The sequence below is a fragment of the Pleurodeles waltl genome, chromosome 6 (genome assembly GCF_031143425.1).
Source record: "Pleurodeles waltl isolate 20211129_DDA chromosome 6, aPleWal1.hap1.20221129, whole genome shotgun sequence".
In the NCBI taxonomy this organism is placed as follows: domain Eukaryota; kingdom Metazoa; phylum Chordata; class Amphibia; order Caudata; family Salamandridae; genus Pleurodeles; species Pleurodeles waltl.
The window spans coordinates 1585994306-1586007603 of record NC_090445.1 but is presented as its reverse complement, the minus strand read 5'-3'; the positions used below and the strand labels follow the sequence as shown (position 1 = coordinate 1586007603).

The following is a 13298-nucleotide window of genomic DNA, read 5'->3' as shown; positions in this document are numbered from 1 at the left end:
CACTTCTTTTTGCTATAGCATCACCTCTCATTTTTCCAAGAAGACCCCAACGGACTAAACAACAAGTTTCTATTAATAGATTTAAATTTATTGCACACGCACCCACAGGAACTAAAGCCTCATAAGCTTTTTTGCAAAAAGCACAGTAAGGTAAGCATCCTTAAAGCTGCACACTCTTCAAGCATGCCAGTCTAAGTTGTTGTAATTTAGACACAAAGGTCAACTGATTCACTGGTGAGGAGTAAAAAAGACAAGATAAGAATGCTTGCCAATAGTCCTGGGGGGTGGCTAATATCATTTTACTGAGTTAATGTGATTGTCAATAGTCCCGAGGCCATACTAATATAATTTTTCTTAGTTCATCTGAAGAGAACCATAGCCTCTAATAAGGACATGAAGATACACATTATTCCACCCTTTCTCATGATTAGGATGTGCCAGATGACTTGCAATGATTAATGTGTTGAAAAGATCTTACATTTTCTAATGGGCGCAACTGTATCAATATAGTAGCATGAAATCAAGCATAGGTACTCAGACCTGAAACTAAAGCTTACTCTGAATTCTGAAACAGAGAATGCAGGGTGGCTAGAAGGAGAGTACACTGGTAAAGAAAACGGCTGGCTTGTGGTGAACAAAGGAGGTTTAGCTGAACAGAGGACTGCACAGGTTTGTTATGGTCACATGTTTGTGCTTTCAGTTATACACTACAGGCTGAAGTGCAAACGGCAATGCTGAAAAGTGAGTTGAAGGCCTGCCTGTCCATTTCAAGCCTTGATTTATTTGACGCCTTATCAAGGATTTGCAGAAGGAATCCTGACTCACGGACATACATCTTGAAGGGTTTCTGTAAATCCTTGGTAAAAGCCTCTTTTGTTGTGCTGCATAATTAGACAGGCCACATACAAGAATACTGAGTCATATATCAGCCACTACACAAATTAAGCACCGTTATGTGGCAAGTAGGGCACATAGTCCTAGTTTCTTTGGTTCTTAACCCCTTGTGTGCCCAGGAGAGGTGATCTCGTCCAAGGCGCCGGTTCCCCGGTGCCTTGGACGAGATCACCACGTCCTGCTAGGGGCCTAGCGCTCCCCCGATGGCCAGGCCACCCCTCCCCTAGGCAGGGATGGAAGGGGAATCGCTTCCCCTTCCACCCCCACCCCCCTGTGACCTCCCCCCCCGCTGACTTCATCAGAGGCCTTCCCTCCAGCGCTGGAAGCTCAGCTTCCAGCGCCGATCGGAGGAGAAATGCAAAGCATTTCTCCTCCCATCACGTGGAGGGGTCAGAGAAGCCTGAAAGGAGAGGAAAGGCTTTTCCTCTCCTTTCAGGCTTCTCTGAGCATTTCTGCTGCCCAATTTGCATGCGATCGGGCAGCAGAAATGCCACTAGACACCAGGGATAAAACATTTTATTTTTATTTACTTCAAAAGGAGAGCGGCCTCTGGGGTAGAAACCCCCCTAGACACCAGGGAAAATATTATTTATTGTTTTTATGTTTGGGGGGGCGACCCCTTGGGCAAGGGTCGCTCCGGGGGGGGGGGGGGGGCAAAATATTATTAGGCCATTTCTCTCCGGGGGCAGATCGGCCTTGCGATCTAACCACTAGACACCAGGGAATATTTTTTTGTGGGGGCTATTTCAAGTAAGGGGAGCGGCCCCTTGGGCAAGGGCCACTCCTCGAGGGCAAATTATTTCTAGCCCAAACCACAAGACACCAGGGATTTTTTTTATTTTTTATACTAACGCATAAGGGGAGCGGCCCCTTTGGCAAGGGCCACTCCCCGGGGGGAGTGGGCAAAATATTTTTAGGCCTTTTCTGCCTCCCCCCGAGGCAGATCAGCCTAATATAATTAGGCGGATCTGCCCCCGGGGGGCAGAAACCTCTAGACACCAGGGATATATATATTTTTTTATTTACTTTATGTTTTTATGTATGGGGAGCGACCCCTTAGACAAGGGTCGCTCCCCTGGGGGGCAAATTGTATTTAGGCCATTTCTGCCACCCTTGGGGGCAGATCAGCCTATTTTTGTTAGGTCAATCTGCCCCCAAAGGGGGCAGAAACCTCTAGACACCATGGATTGGTGTGTGTGTATGTGTGTGTTATGTTTGGAGGGGGCAGCCCCTTGGGCAAGGGTCTCTCCCCATGGGGGCACATTACTGTTGGCCATAACTGCCCCCTTTGGGGGCAGATTTGCCTATTTTGGAAGGCCCATCTGCCCCCAAGGGGGGGCAGAAAGCCCACCAGAGACCAGGGAAGATTTGTTTTGTCAAAATAAGAGGTTGGGGGTATGGCCATACCCCCACCACAAATAAATGGGGCCAAAGTTGTTCTGCCCACCAGTGGGCAGATTGGGCAATTACCCCCGATCCACACCCCGGGGGGACAGAAAGTCCACTAGATGCCAGGGAATAAAAAAAATAAAAGAAAATAGTGGGGTGGTGGCTACGAACCAGTATGGGCCTGGTTATACCCCCACCTGAACTGAAGGGGCTAACAGTCTTTCAGCTCTCCCCCGCACACTAAAACATCTTATCCCATGGCAAGCAAGAGGATATTTGATTATTTTTGGTTTTTGTTTTACATTTGGCCCATGAGAGCTTGGTAACTCTCAAAATCGTCCCACTTGGAATGGTGAGGGCTGCACTTTTCTTTTTACTTTGGGACTCTGCCATGTAGGAAAATCCACAAGACCTAGACACATCTGAAAACTAAACATCTAGTTGATTCCAGGATGGTGTTCTTCACATGCACCCCGTACCATTTCCTTACCCACAATGCCCTGCAAACCTGCAACTTTGCTGGAAAGCAGACATTTTTCCCACATTTTTGTGATGGAACCTTCCGGAATCTGCAGTAATCCACAAAATTCCTTCCACCCAGCATTGTCTCATCTATACCGATAAAATTTCTTCTACACTTGTCAGCCTAAAAATGTTTTTTTTCAAACTGCCCTTTTGGAGCCACTTTGGTTCCCCCTCAATTTCAACATGCTTTTGGCTCTTCCCTGTCACAAACAATTGGCCCACCTACACAAGTGAAGTATAATTTTTACCGGGAGACTGAGGGGAATGTTGGGTGGTAGGAAATTTGTCCCGGTGAAGTGATCCCACACAGAAATGTGGGAAAAATTTGATTTTTTAGCTAAATTTGCAGTTTGCTGAGGATTCTGGGTAAGAAAATATTGGGGGATCCACACAAGTCACACCTCCCTTGACTCCCTCGGGTGTCTAGTTTTCAGAAATGTCTGGGTTTGGTAGGTTTCCCTAGATGGCTGCTGAGCCCAGGACCAAAAAAGCAGGTGCCCCCCGCAAAAACAGGTAGTTTTCTATTTGATAATTTTGGTGTGTCCACGTTTTGTTTTGGGGCATTTCCTGTTGCGGGCACTAGGCCTACCCACACAAGTGAGGTACCATTTTTATCAGGAGACTTGGGGGAACGCCGGGTGGAAGGAAATGTGTGCCTCCTCTCAGATTCCGCAACTTTCTGTCTCCGAAATGTGAGGAAAAAGTGTTTTTTTAGCCACATTTTGAGGTTTGCAAAGGATTCTGGGTAACAGAACCTGGTGAGAGCCTGACAACTCACCCCATCTAGGATTGCCCTAGGTCTCTAGTTTTCAAAAATGCACAGGTTTGGTAGGTTTCCCTAGATGGCGGCTGAGCTAGAGGCCAAAATCCACAGGTAGGCACTTTGCAAAAACACCTCTGTTTTCTGTAGAAAAATATGATGTGTCCACGTTGTGTTTTGGAGCATTTCCTGTCGCGGGCACTAGGCCTACCCACACAAGTGAGGTACCATTTTTATCGGGAGACTTGGGGGAACATAGACTAGCAAAACAAGTGTTATTGCCCCTTGTCTTTCTCTAAATTTTTTCCTTCCAAATATAAGACAGTGTGTAAAAAAGACGTCTATTTGAGAAATGCCCTGTAATTCACATGCTAGTATGGGCACCCCAGAATTCAGAGATGTGCAAATAACTACTGCTCCTCAACACCTTATCTTGTGCCCATTTTGGAAATACAAAGGTTTTCTTGATAACTATTTTTGACTCTTTATATTTCAGGAAATGAATTGCTGTATACCCGGTATAGAATGAAAACCCACTGCAAGGTGCAGCTCATTTATTCGCTCTGGGTGCCTAGGGTTCTTGATGAACCTACAAGCCCTATATATCCCCGAAACCAGGAGAGTCCAGCGGACGTAACAGTATATTGCTTTCAAAAATCTGACATTGCAGGAAAAAGTTACAGAGTAAAACGTGGAGAAAAATGGCTGTATTTTTACCTCAATTTCAATATTTGTTTATTTCAGTTGTTATTTTCTGCAGGAAACCCTTATAGGATCTACACAAATTACCCATTGCTGAATTCAGAATGTTGTCTACTTTTCAGAAATGTTTAGGTTTCCAGGATCCAGCATTTGTTTCACACCCATTTCTGTCACTGACTGGAAGGAGGCTGAAAGCACACAAAAATCGTAAAATGGGGTATGTCCCAGTAAAATGCCAAAAGTGTGTTGAAAAATTGGGTTTTCTGATTTAAGTCTGCCTGTTCCTGAAAGCTGGGAAGCTGGTGATTTTAGCACTGCAAACCCTTTGTTGATGCCATTTTCAGGGAAAAAAAACAAAAGCCTTCTTCTGCAGACCTTTTTTCCCCTTGTTTAAAAAACAAAAATTATAATAATAATTTCACTGTATTTTGGCTAACTTCTTGGCCTCCTTCAGGGGAACCCACAAAGTCTGGGTACCTCTAGAATCCCTAGGATGTTGGAAAAAAAAGGGCACAAATTTGGCTTGGGTAGCTTATGTGGACAAAAAGTTATGAGGGCCTATGCGAGAACTATTCCAAATAGGCAAAAAAAGGCCCGGCAGCGAAGGGGTTAAGGAAACCTTTTGATAAAATGAGTGCCTTTTTTTTTTTTTTTTTTTTTTTTTTAGCTTTTTACTACCCTATCAGAAGAAAGAAACAAAGCATGATGTGTGCCTCTGTGTCCTTGACAATCACAACTTTCGTTCATTCCAGCTTGGAAAATATACATTGTCATTGGTGCATCAGCTGGGTGTCTTTCCATCTCCTATCAAACACAAGTCTTTGGAACTTAAGAGTCTTAAGCCAAACATTGGAACAAAAATACCACAGAACAACATTAAATAAATGTGAGACCTTAACATAAGATTATTTATCACTCACAGAATTGAAGAGCTCAGTGGTTAACCCAAGGTAGTTATGCAGTGCCAAGAAGGTCACCCTTTGAAGCCTCACCATGATGATCTGTGAAGAAAACAAAGTCAGGTAAATGAGACAGAAAACAGCACGTCTTGATGATAGTGTCAAGGTTTCATATCTTTTTCTACAGGAGTCACGTTCATAGATTTTCATAGATTTTCCTGCCCAGTACGACCAACACAGCCTTTACTGGTAGATAACATGAAAGGATCTATGTGAAAATCTGGGTGCCAACAAAACTTTATCATGCTGCCTCCGTTTTGGAGGAGAATGGCACATCCTATAAAATAACATCACAACTCTCCAAATTTATACTAGGCAGGATCTCACATTTAGGGTTTAAGATCTCTTTTATTGATTTTTAAAGAGGTAAGAACAGTAGAACTTCTCCTATCTACAACCACTGGCAGGTGGGGAGGACAGGTGGAAAAAAGGGGAAGGAAAGGTAAAAGGGGAAGGGAAGGTAAAATGGAGGGGAAGGGAGGCACATCATTTACAGTAAAACAATTACATCACTCAATGGGCATACTCAAAACGTACGTTGCAGGCAGGAAATCCCTGTTGGGAGCCCATCAGCCAGACTGATCAAGAGGGAGTCTTCACGAGACTTGTCAGTCGAAGGATGCGTAGGTATTATGGGCATGTTAATTCCCTGAATTTGTCCTACATATATTGGATACATGGGCCTCAGGTTTTAGCAAAGAGGGGCAATGAGCCGGTCACTGCTGCTGTCAATTTTTCCATACCCATAAGAGCCCATAACTTGTGCAGCCAATCAGTATGAGTGGGAATGGTCTCAGAGCCCCATCGCGAAAGGAAGGCCCTGTAGCACGTAGCTTGGGAACCGCAGTATGTTAGTGTCATGTACGTCATCTATCGCTTGGAGGATGGAGTGGCAAAAAGAGGTGATCTTCGGGCAGTGCCACAATATATGAGTTAGTGTACCTTCCTGTCCGCACCGACGCCAGCATTCGCCGTTGCTGTGCACCCTCCACTTGGCCACCCGTGCGGGTCTATAATACATGTAATTGGCTATTTTCAAAAACATTTCTTTTGTATACGTGGCGCGCTGTGACTCATGCCCGGGGAGGGACATCTCGCCACTCCCTATCTGTAAATGTGCGCTCGCATTCCATATCTCATCAGCGCCTCGCTGGTGTTGTGTAAAGCGAGGTCGGTGTGAGCAGCCATGCATAAATGTTGTACAGGAGCCACTTGTCCCTGGTCAATAACCACTGTTCAAATCATGGGAGGGGTTGACCCGCATGCGGGTGTATCGCCTTGGAGGATACCAGGTGATGAATGGCCATGTATTGCCAGTATGTGGATGCCGGAAGGCTGGGCCCTGCCTGGAGACTGTGGAAGTCCATGACTCTGTCCTTGTGAAAAAGGTCGCCTATACTCTTGCAGTTTGCTTCCTGCCAGGATGGTAAGGCAGGGTTACCAAACTGGGGGGCGGGGGGGAGGTGAACTGGGTTGCCAATGAACGTGGTCTGTGGGGAGACCAGCATGGATAGCCCTTTTGTAACCTGTACCTTGTCCCATGCTCCCACCGCAGCCCTTAAAATAGGGGAGACATACACCCCTGGTGGTAGATGTTTCTTGGGTAGCTATGGTACCTTACAGATGTGGATCCCTGCCACTGCCTGGTCGATAAAACACCAATATTTCTCCGTAAGGGGTCATGCCCATTCGACCATGTAACGCAGTTGTGCAGCGTAATAGTAGCTCAACAGGTGAGGGGCTCCCAACCCTCCCTCGGTCTGCAGGAGGTATGCCTTGGACATTCTAGCGCTCCTACCGCTCCAAATGTACTCCCAGATAAGCGCTTGCATTTTGTCTAGAAGGTTAGGGGGTGGTTGCAATGGCATGGTCTGCATAAGGTACAGTATATAAGGCAGAAGTGTCATCTTGACCACAGCTAGGAGAGACCGTGCGCCTTTCACTTTGCTAAGTGAGCGCGCGATGTTTAGTATCCTATTGTAGTTACAGTCTACTGTTGCCTCTATTGTGGGAAGTATCCACAGGCCCAAGTATGTAATCCCTGTGTAGCCCACAAGAAGGCAAGATTAGCCTCCAGGGGTGCCCTTTCAAAGTCAGGAGTGGCGAGGTTCAATATGGATGATTTAGCGAGATTTGTTTTAAAACCTGATACCTTCCTAAAGGCCGTCAGCTCTGCCATGACCTCAGGGAGAGAAGTCTGAGTCAGGTGAAGGAGCACATCGTCTGCGTAGAGCGCCAGTTTATGTGATCTACCAACCACTGGCACGCTGAAAATGTCCAGATGCTGCCGTATATACTCAACAAAGGGCTCCATATATAAGGCAAATAATAGAGGTGAGAGGGGGCATCCTTGTCGAGTGCCCCTTAAGATAGGAAATTGCCGGGTATTTCCCCAATCACGATGACCATGGCTCTAGGTTTATCATAATTGCATCGGATTCACTGACGGAAACTGGGGCCTAGACCGACTTTCCTTAAGACTGCGTGGAGATACTGCCAGTGTACCCGGTCAAAGGCCTTCTCTGCGTCAATGGAGAGAAGGAGGGCTGGAATTTTAGAGCTATGAACCCTGACCAGCAGGTGACAATCTCTTAGTGTTGTTGTTACAGGACCGTTCAGGGATGAACTCGGTCTTGTACGGGGCTACCAGATCCTGCATGTACAGGTTAAGTCTATGAACAAGGATACCTGTGAAGATCTTAGCGTCAACATTTAATAATGTGATGGGTCGGTAGGAGAAGCATAGTTGCGGGTCTTTCCAAGGTGTGGGGATAACTGTCACTATACCCAGTTGCATCGTAAGTTGGAGGTGGTGGGATGAGCCCAGCGCGTTGTACAGCCGGGTCAGCACAGGGGCTAGCTGGGTTCCAAAAGATTTAGAAAAATCTACTCCAAGACCATCCGCGCCTGGAGCTTTACCCAGCTGCAGCCAGTGTATGCTCACAAGGACTTCTGTGGGTGTGAAATCCCTCTCTAAGGTGGTGCTGTCTACAGGTGGGATTCAGGGCAGAGGAGCAAAGTACAGATAGTCCTCCATACCGTTACAGTCCAGCTCCTCCAGGGAGTATAAGTCCGAGTAGAACTGCTCAAAGGAGCTTGCTCTATCACTGGATGTTGCCGGCACCAGATGTCAGTCAGTCCTGCTTCTTCAAGCCATTCCTGAAATCCCTTGAGAAGGCTCCTGTCTGGCCATATCTCTGGATGGGATCTGGGACTATATTAAAGTCTCCGCCCATTACAATGTCCTCGTCAGGTGTCGCCAGGATCCTCACCAATGCATCTTTGAGGAAGCATTCTTGGTGTTCATTTGGCCCATAAATATGAGTCATCGTTAGCCTGCGCCCCTGCATGTCAATATGTAAGGAGAAAAGCCTCCCAGGAATCTCACCCTGCACCCGGATCACCTTCCCTGGGAAGTTTATGGCCAGTAAGATCGCCACTGCTGCCTGCCACCCAGGACTCGATTAGTGAAACAGACGGTCAAACCAACATGACGTCAGTCTTTTCCAGTCTCAGTGAAGTAAATGAGTTTCCTGTAATAAACATATATCACTCTTCATGTCTCTAATCTGCTGTAGAAGGGCCTGTCTCTTCACAGTGGCATTAAGGGCCCTTACGTTAAGACTAAGTATGAGTATCATTGGGGAGGTGGATGGGTATCGCTATGCTGTATTTCGTATGACCAGTGCATTATGAGTGTCCCCCGATGCATGAGCCCATGAATGATGAGGAGAGAAGGTGCCGCCCCCTCTGGGTCAATGTGGGAAGGTAGTAAAAATGAACAATCAACATGGGGCGAACTATTAACAGTGTTCCGCGCCTGGTAACAGTCACAAGCAAGTCCAGAAGTTTGGACAAGATCATCAGTCCATCGGATGTCCGACCACTACTCCAGTAAGTCAGAGCTCCGCCATCCGGTTGTCTCAGTCTATTGTCTCTTTGCCTTTACCATCTTGAGGACTGCCCGCTTAAGTTATCCAATAAGCATTGTCTTGTAGACAGGGTGATATCCCACACAGTGAGCCAGTCCATATCAATGGTCTGAGTCCACTTCTGATACGTTGTCACGGCTGCGTACACTTCTGAGCAGTGACCTCCTCTCCTTTTGTCTCTCAACCGCTGTAGGTTTGAGATTTATTCCGTCGGGTGTGTGTTTTCGGGCGTCCCACGTTGGCTCTTGGCGATTGTACCTGTGATGCTGATTGCTGGGTTTGGTCTCCAAGGCGTGGCAGCATTCCATCTAGGCCCTGCGCCTCTTCCAGTGTGCTGATGCTACAGGTTTCATTCTACCAGGTCAAGTGGAGGCAAAAGGGGTGGCCCCATTTATATCTAATACCTTTCTCTCTGAGGCGGTCCATTGCAGGCCGAAGTGTTCTACGCCGCTGTAGCGTTAGCATCGATGAGTTCTGAAACAAGCCGGTCCGGTGACCCTCAAACTCAATTGATGTTGTGTCGGGGACCGCTGCCATAATGGCCTCTTGTTGTTTATAATAATGCAGACAGGATAGTATATCCTGAGCTTGGCCCAGAGAGCGAGCAGGATGGCCAGCTCTGTGTGTTCTGTCAAGCACAATGTTCTGATCTTCTTGTGCTAGGGCCACATGGTGCAAGAGTCACACCACAAAATCCTCCAGGGCCCCCATCACTGCCTGTGCCGGCACTCCTTTCATGCGAATGTTAGAACGACATGATCTGTTCCAAGGCCCTCTAGTTGATACTGCAGTTCTTGGTTCTTGTCCTGTAGGGTGAGGAGTTCTCTCCTGTGGCGGTCCAGTTCCTCCTCTTGTGTGTCATGTGTCTGTTCCAGCGTGTCCACACGCTGTCCCAGGTTGACCAACTCTCCCTTAAGGTCTTTAACGTCTTCTGCTATTTCCTGTTTCAGTGTTGCAAAATCTTCACATAGAGATCCAAAGAGTTTCTCCAGGAACGCTCGTCAATGTCGCTTCATCGCCTTCTGATAATTCCGGCTCCGCTGTCTCTCCCCACTCCGTCACAGAGACCCCATGTGGGCCCGCTTTTTTGGCAGGGGTTTTATTGAAGAGGTCTTTCAGGGAGCCCTCCTTCTTGTTGTGTCTCTGGGAAGCCATCCCTGTTAATCTGTGATTTATTGAAGGCTCTATCTGGACCACAGTCCTCTTGTTGCTGCTTCAGCCCACTTGCCGCCCCGGGAGTCCAGTTTGCATTGCTATCTTCGATGGCCATACGATTCCACAGATGAGCGGGGGACCGAGGGCCTATTCGATGTCCAGGGCAACGTGTTCCAACAAAAATGCAGCGGTGGGCCCCGGTGCGCGAGACGGCCAGGACAGGTGAATTGCCGCCACACCAGCTTTAGTTGGTCCTTGTTCAGTTCCACCTGGGGCCCGCTCCTGAAATGCCATCTTCCTACTGTCTGCATCTGCTCAACACACTGAGCCAGCAAGCCTCCGTTGTTTACTTGCTAACCTGGACTGTGCCGGCCGCCGCAGGCACCGGTCAACTTCACCTTGCACAACCACGGCGGGTGGCTTCACGTCCCATCCCTGCACCAGTCCCTGCATAGGCCATCTTATAGGCCCCTGCCAGGGCTCCTCACCCGTTTCTCCTTGCTCCTGCTCCTGTCCCATGTCGTCCAAGTGCTCACATAGCCCACGCCAGCAGCCTCACAACGGCAACCAGGCCCACAGTGGTTGGGCGAGAACTGCTGTTCCAGGGGCGCCTGCCCCCTCTCGTTCGTGCTCGCCATGCTTTGCAGCCTGGGTCCACAGGGCTGTAGGGCCCGCCCAATGGACAGGGCCAACTGGGGCGCTACACACGCATGACTGCTGCGGGCGCATCATCAGGGTGTGGACCTACTCATCCTCCGCCTCACTATGCGCCTTCCCAGTTGGGGTTATTCCTCCTCGCTCTCCACTCCACGATCCATCCGGGCCGTGGCATCTGCTCCAATTGGTCCAGGCGGTCTCTCGCTGTGCTCTGGTGTCCACCTTGTGGCGTCCAAGCCAACAGCCCAACGGAGCACACACTCCAGGCTGCAGCACCCACTGGACGGCAGTGTCAGACCCCCCGCAAGAAGAGCGGACACCGGTCTCACCTCCTCCGTGTCTCTGCCTGCTAGGCTGCATTCTACTTGCCGCGCCACCAGAGGCACGCCGCGGCCTATTCAACAGCCTGCCGTGGCCTACTCAACGGCCCTCCCTTAAGTCTCACAGTGGGCTCACAGCACCAGAGGGTGGGACTCCCGGTCCCCAGCCAAACCCTGGGGCCTCCAGGGGACACAGAGTGTGGAACCGCACCCCCAGATGGCGTTATCGGGCTCCCAATTGGTCAGACCGATGGCAGAGCTCCAAAGAAATGCACCTACTCCGCGGCCATCTCAGCCACACCCCCCAGGACCTCACTTTTAGTAGGTTCCTAAAACAGGTTCAGAGATACAGACAGCTATACTTTGAGAACGTTCCGAGAATCTATTGAGTATCTATGAATTGTTACCCTCTTTTTAGCAGCAATCTCTCTAAATACAAAGAAAAAATGACTAACATTACCAAGCCACAGGTATCAAAACATTTGGATTAATGGATGCTCATGTCTAGTCTCAGTTTTCCTTCTTGCATGATTACACTTGAGCACAGTTTCACTACGACAATGGGCAATACTCCTCATTCATGTCGTTGCTCAAGAACTAGTGGTCAATGTGGTTCTATATGAAAATATAGCCATGGGAACATACTGAAAACACATTTACCCATACATATGTTCTGACAAAATCTCAACCTTGCACGAATCTCTCCCTACAAAAAAATATTCTTGTTTGAAATTCCCCAAATCCTGCTTAATTAATTCTCACCAGAAGTAAAGGACTGGGTCAATGTTTTATTGTACCTCTAAAGTATGTATATGGGGCTAAGTGTTTGATGGAGGTGAGGTGCGTGCTAAACACTTTATCAAGCAATTTTAATGCCAACATTTTGGCAGTCTATTTTACAGTAGTGTATTTTCAGCCTTTTGCTCTCACGTGCTACGTTCCATGCATATAATCTATCTTTCAAGCTGTTGGCTGCCTCTTGAGCACACTCTCAACAAAAAGGTAGGTGGTAGTATTAAGTTGGATATCCTCCATTTCACCTATGGATGCTAATGCTACCTACATACAGTGATGGCTTAACTTTTATCTCTTGGCTTAAAGACTACCATGGAGGTAAATAATGTCCTCTTACCTGGCTCACGTAAGTTGCCTTTGGACATTCTTTGGTTTAATCCTCTATTTGAGCTTCACCATCCTCAATATATTCCAATAGAATGCGTTTAGATAATGTGCTGTTCTCGGTTTTGATAGCTCTCGCACCAAACCTATAAATGCTGGTGCTTTTAGTGCCCTAATTGCTAGTAATCCTCCTGAATGATCAAGCAGAGGACTGGGACTCTCTATGGTCATTTTCATTTTGTTTTCATGAGTTCTCAAATGGTACAATGAACAACTATTCTGAAGAGGTTATGAAACACAGGTTTTTGCTATTCCTATGTGCTGGCACTGAGAGAAAGGTCATACTACCTCACTTTTTCATCAAGCCCACCTTCTACTAAGCAATATCCTCCTAACCCTACAGGTCTATTTCAATACTGTACCAAACAAATTCCTTCCTCATCTGTCCTTTACCTACAGCCTCTTAAGTGCATTGCCACATTTGTAGTATTGCAGCTCTCTGTCATCCCTCCACCTGAAATATTATATGTAAACAGAGGGAATCAGATGTGATATGCAGCCTGTCTGTAATGTGTTCATAAGCAAGAAACCATCCACATCAACTGTGACTTCTCTTACAACACTATGCTAATTACCAATGCAACAATAATGCTACATTGTACCACCTTTGTTGCACTATAATTGCTTATTCTCATTTGCACCATTAAGCTGCCAAAGGTCCGTGTTTCAGATATTTCTCAGTTTTCTGAACATTATATTTAATTCAAGATTTTCATGTATGTCTCTTGAACACCCCTAGAAGGTCTGCCCGTGCTATACAGTAAAAAAAACTCAAATAAAATTCACCCACATTAGAGAAGTCGAGTCTTGGGATCGACTGAAACCA

The 13298-nt window shown here is 47.3% G+C and overlaps 1 protein-coding gene across 2 annotated transcripts in view; it reads right to left on the bottom strand.

Annotated features, from left to right (window-relative positions):
- PNPLA7 (patatin like phospholipase domain containing 7) overlaps nucleotides 1–13298 on the bottom strand; it is a 1294112-nt gene that overhangs the window by 1108171 nt on the left and 172643 nt on the right. For both annotated transcript variants that reach the window (XM_069241381.1, XM_069241380.1), the window contains exon 11: nucleotides 5191–5271. In XM_069241381.1, the coding sequence (XP_069097482.1) occupies nucleotides 5191–5271 (81 nt within the window). The remainder of the gene's footprint in view (nucleotides 1–5190; nucleotides 5272–13298) is intronic.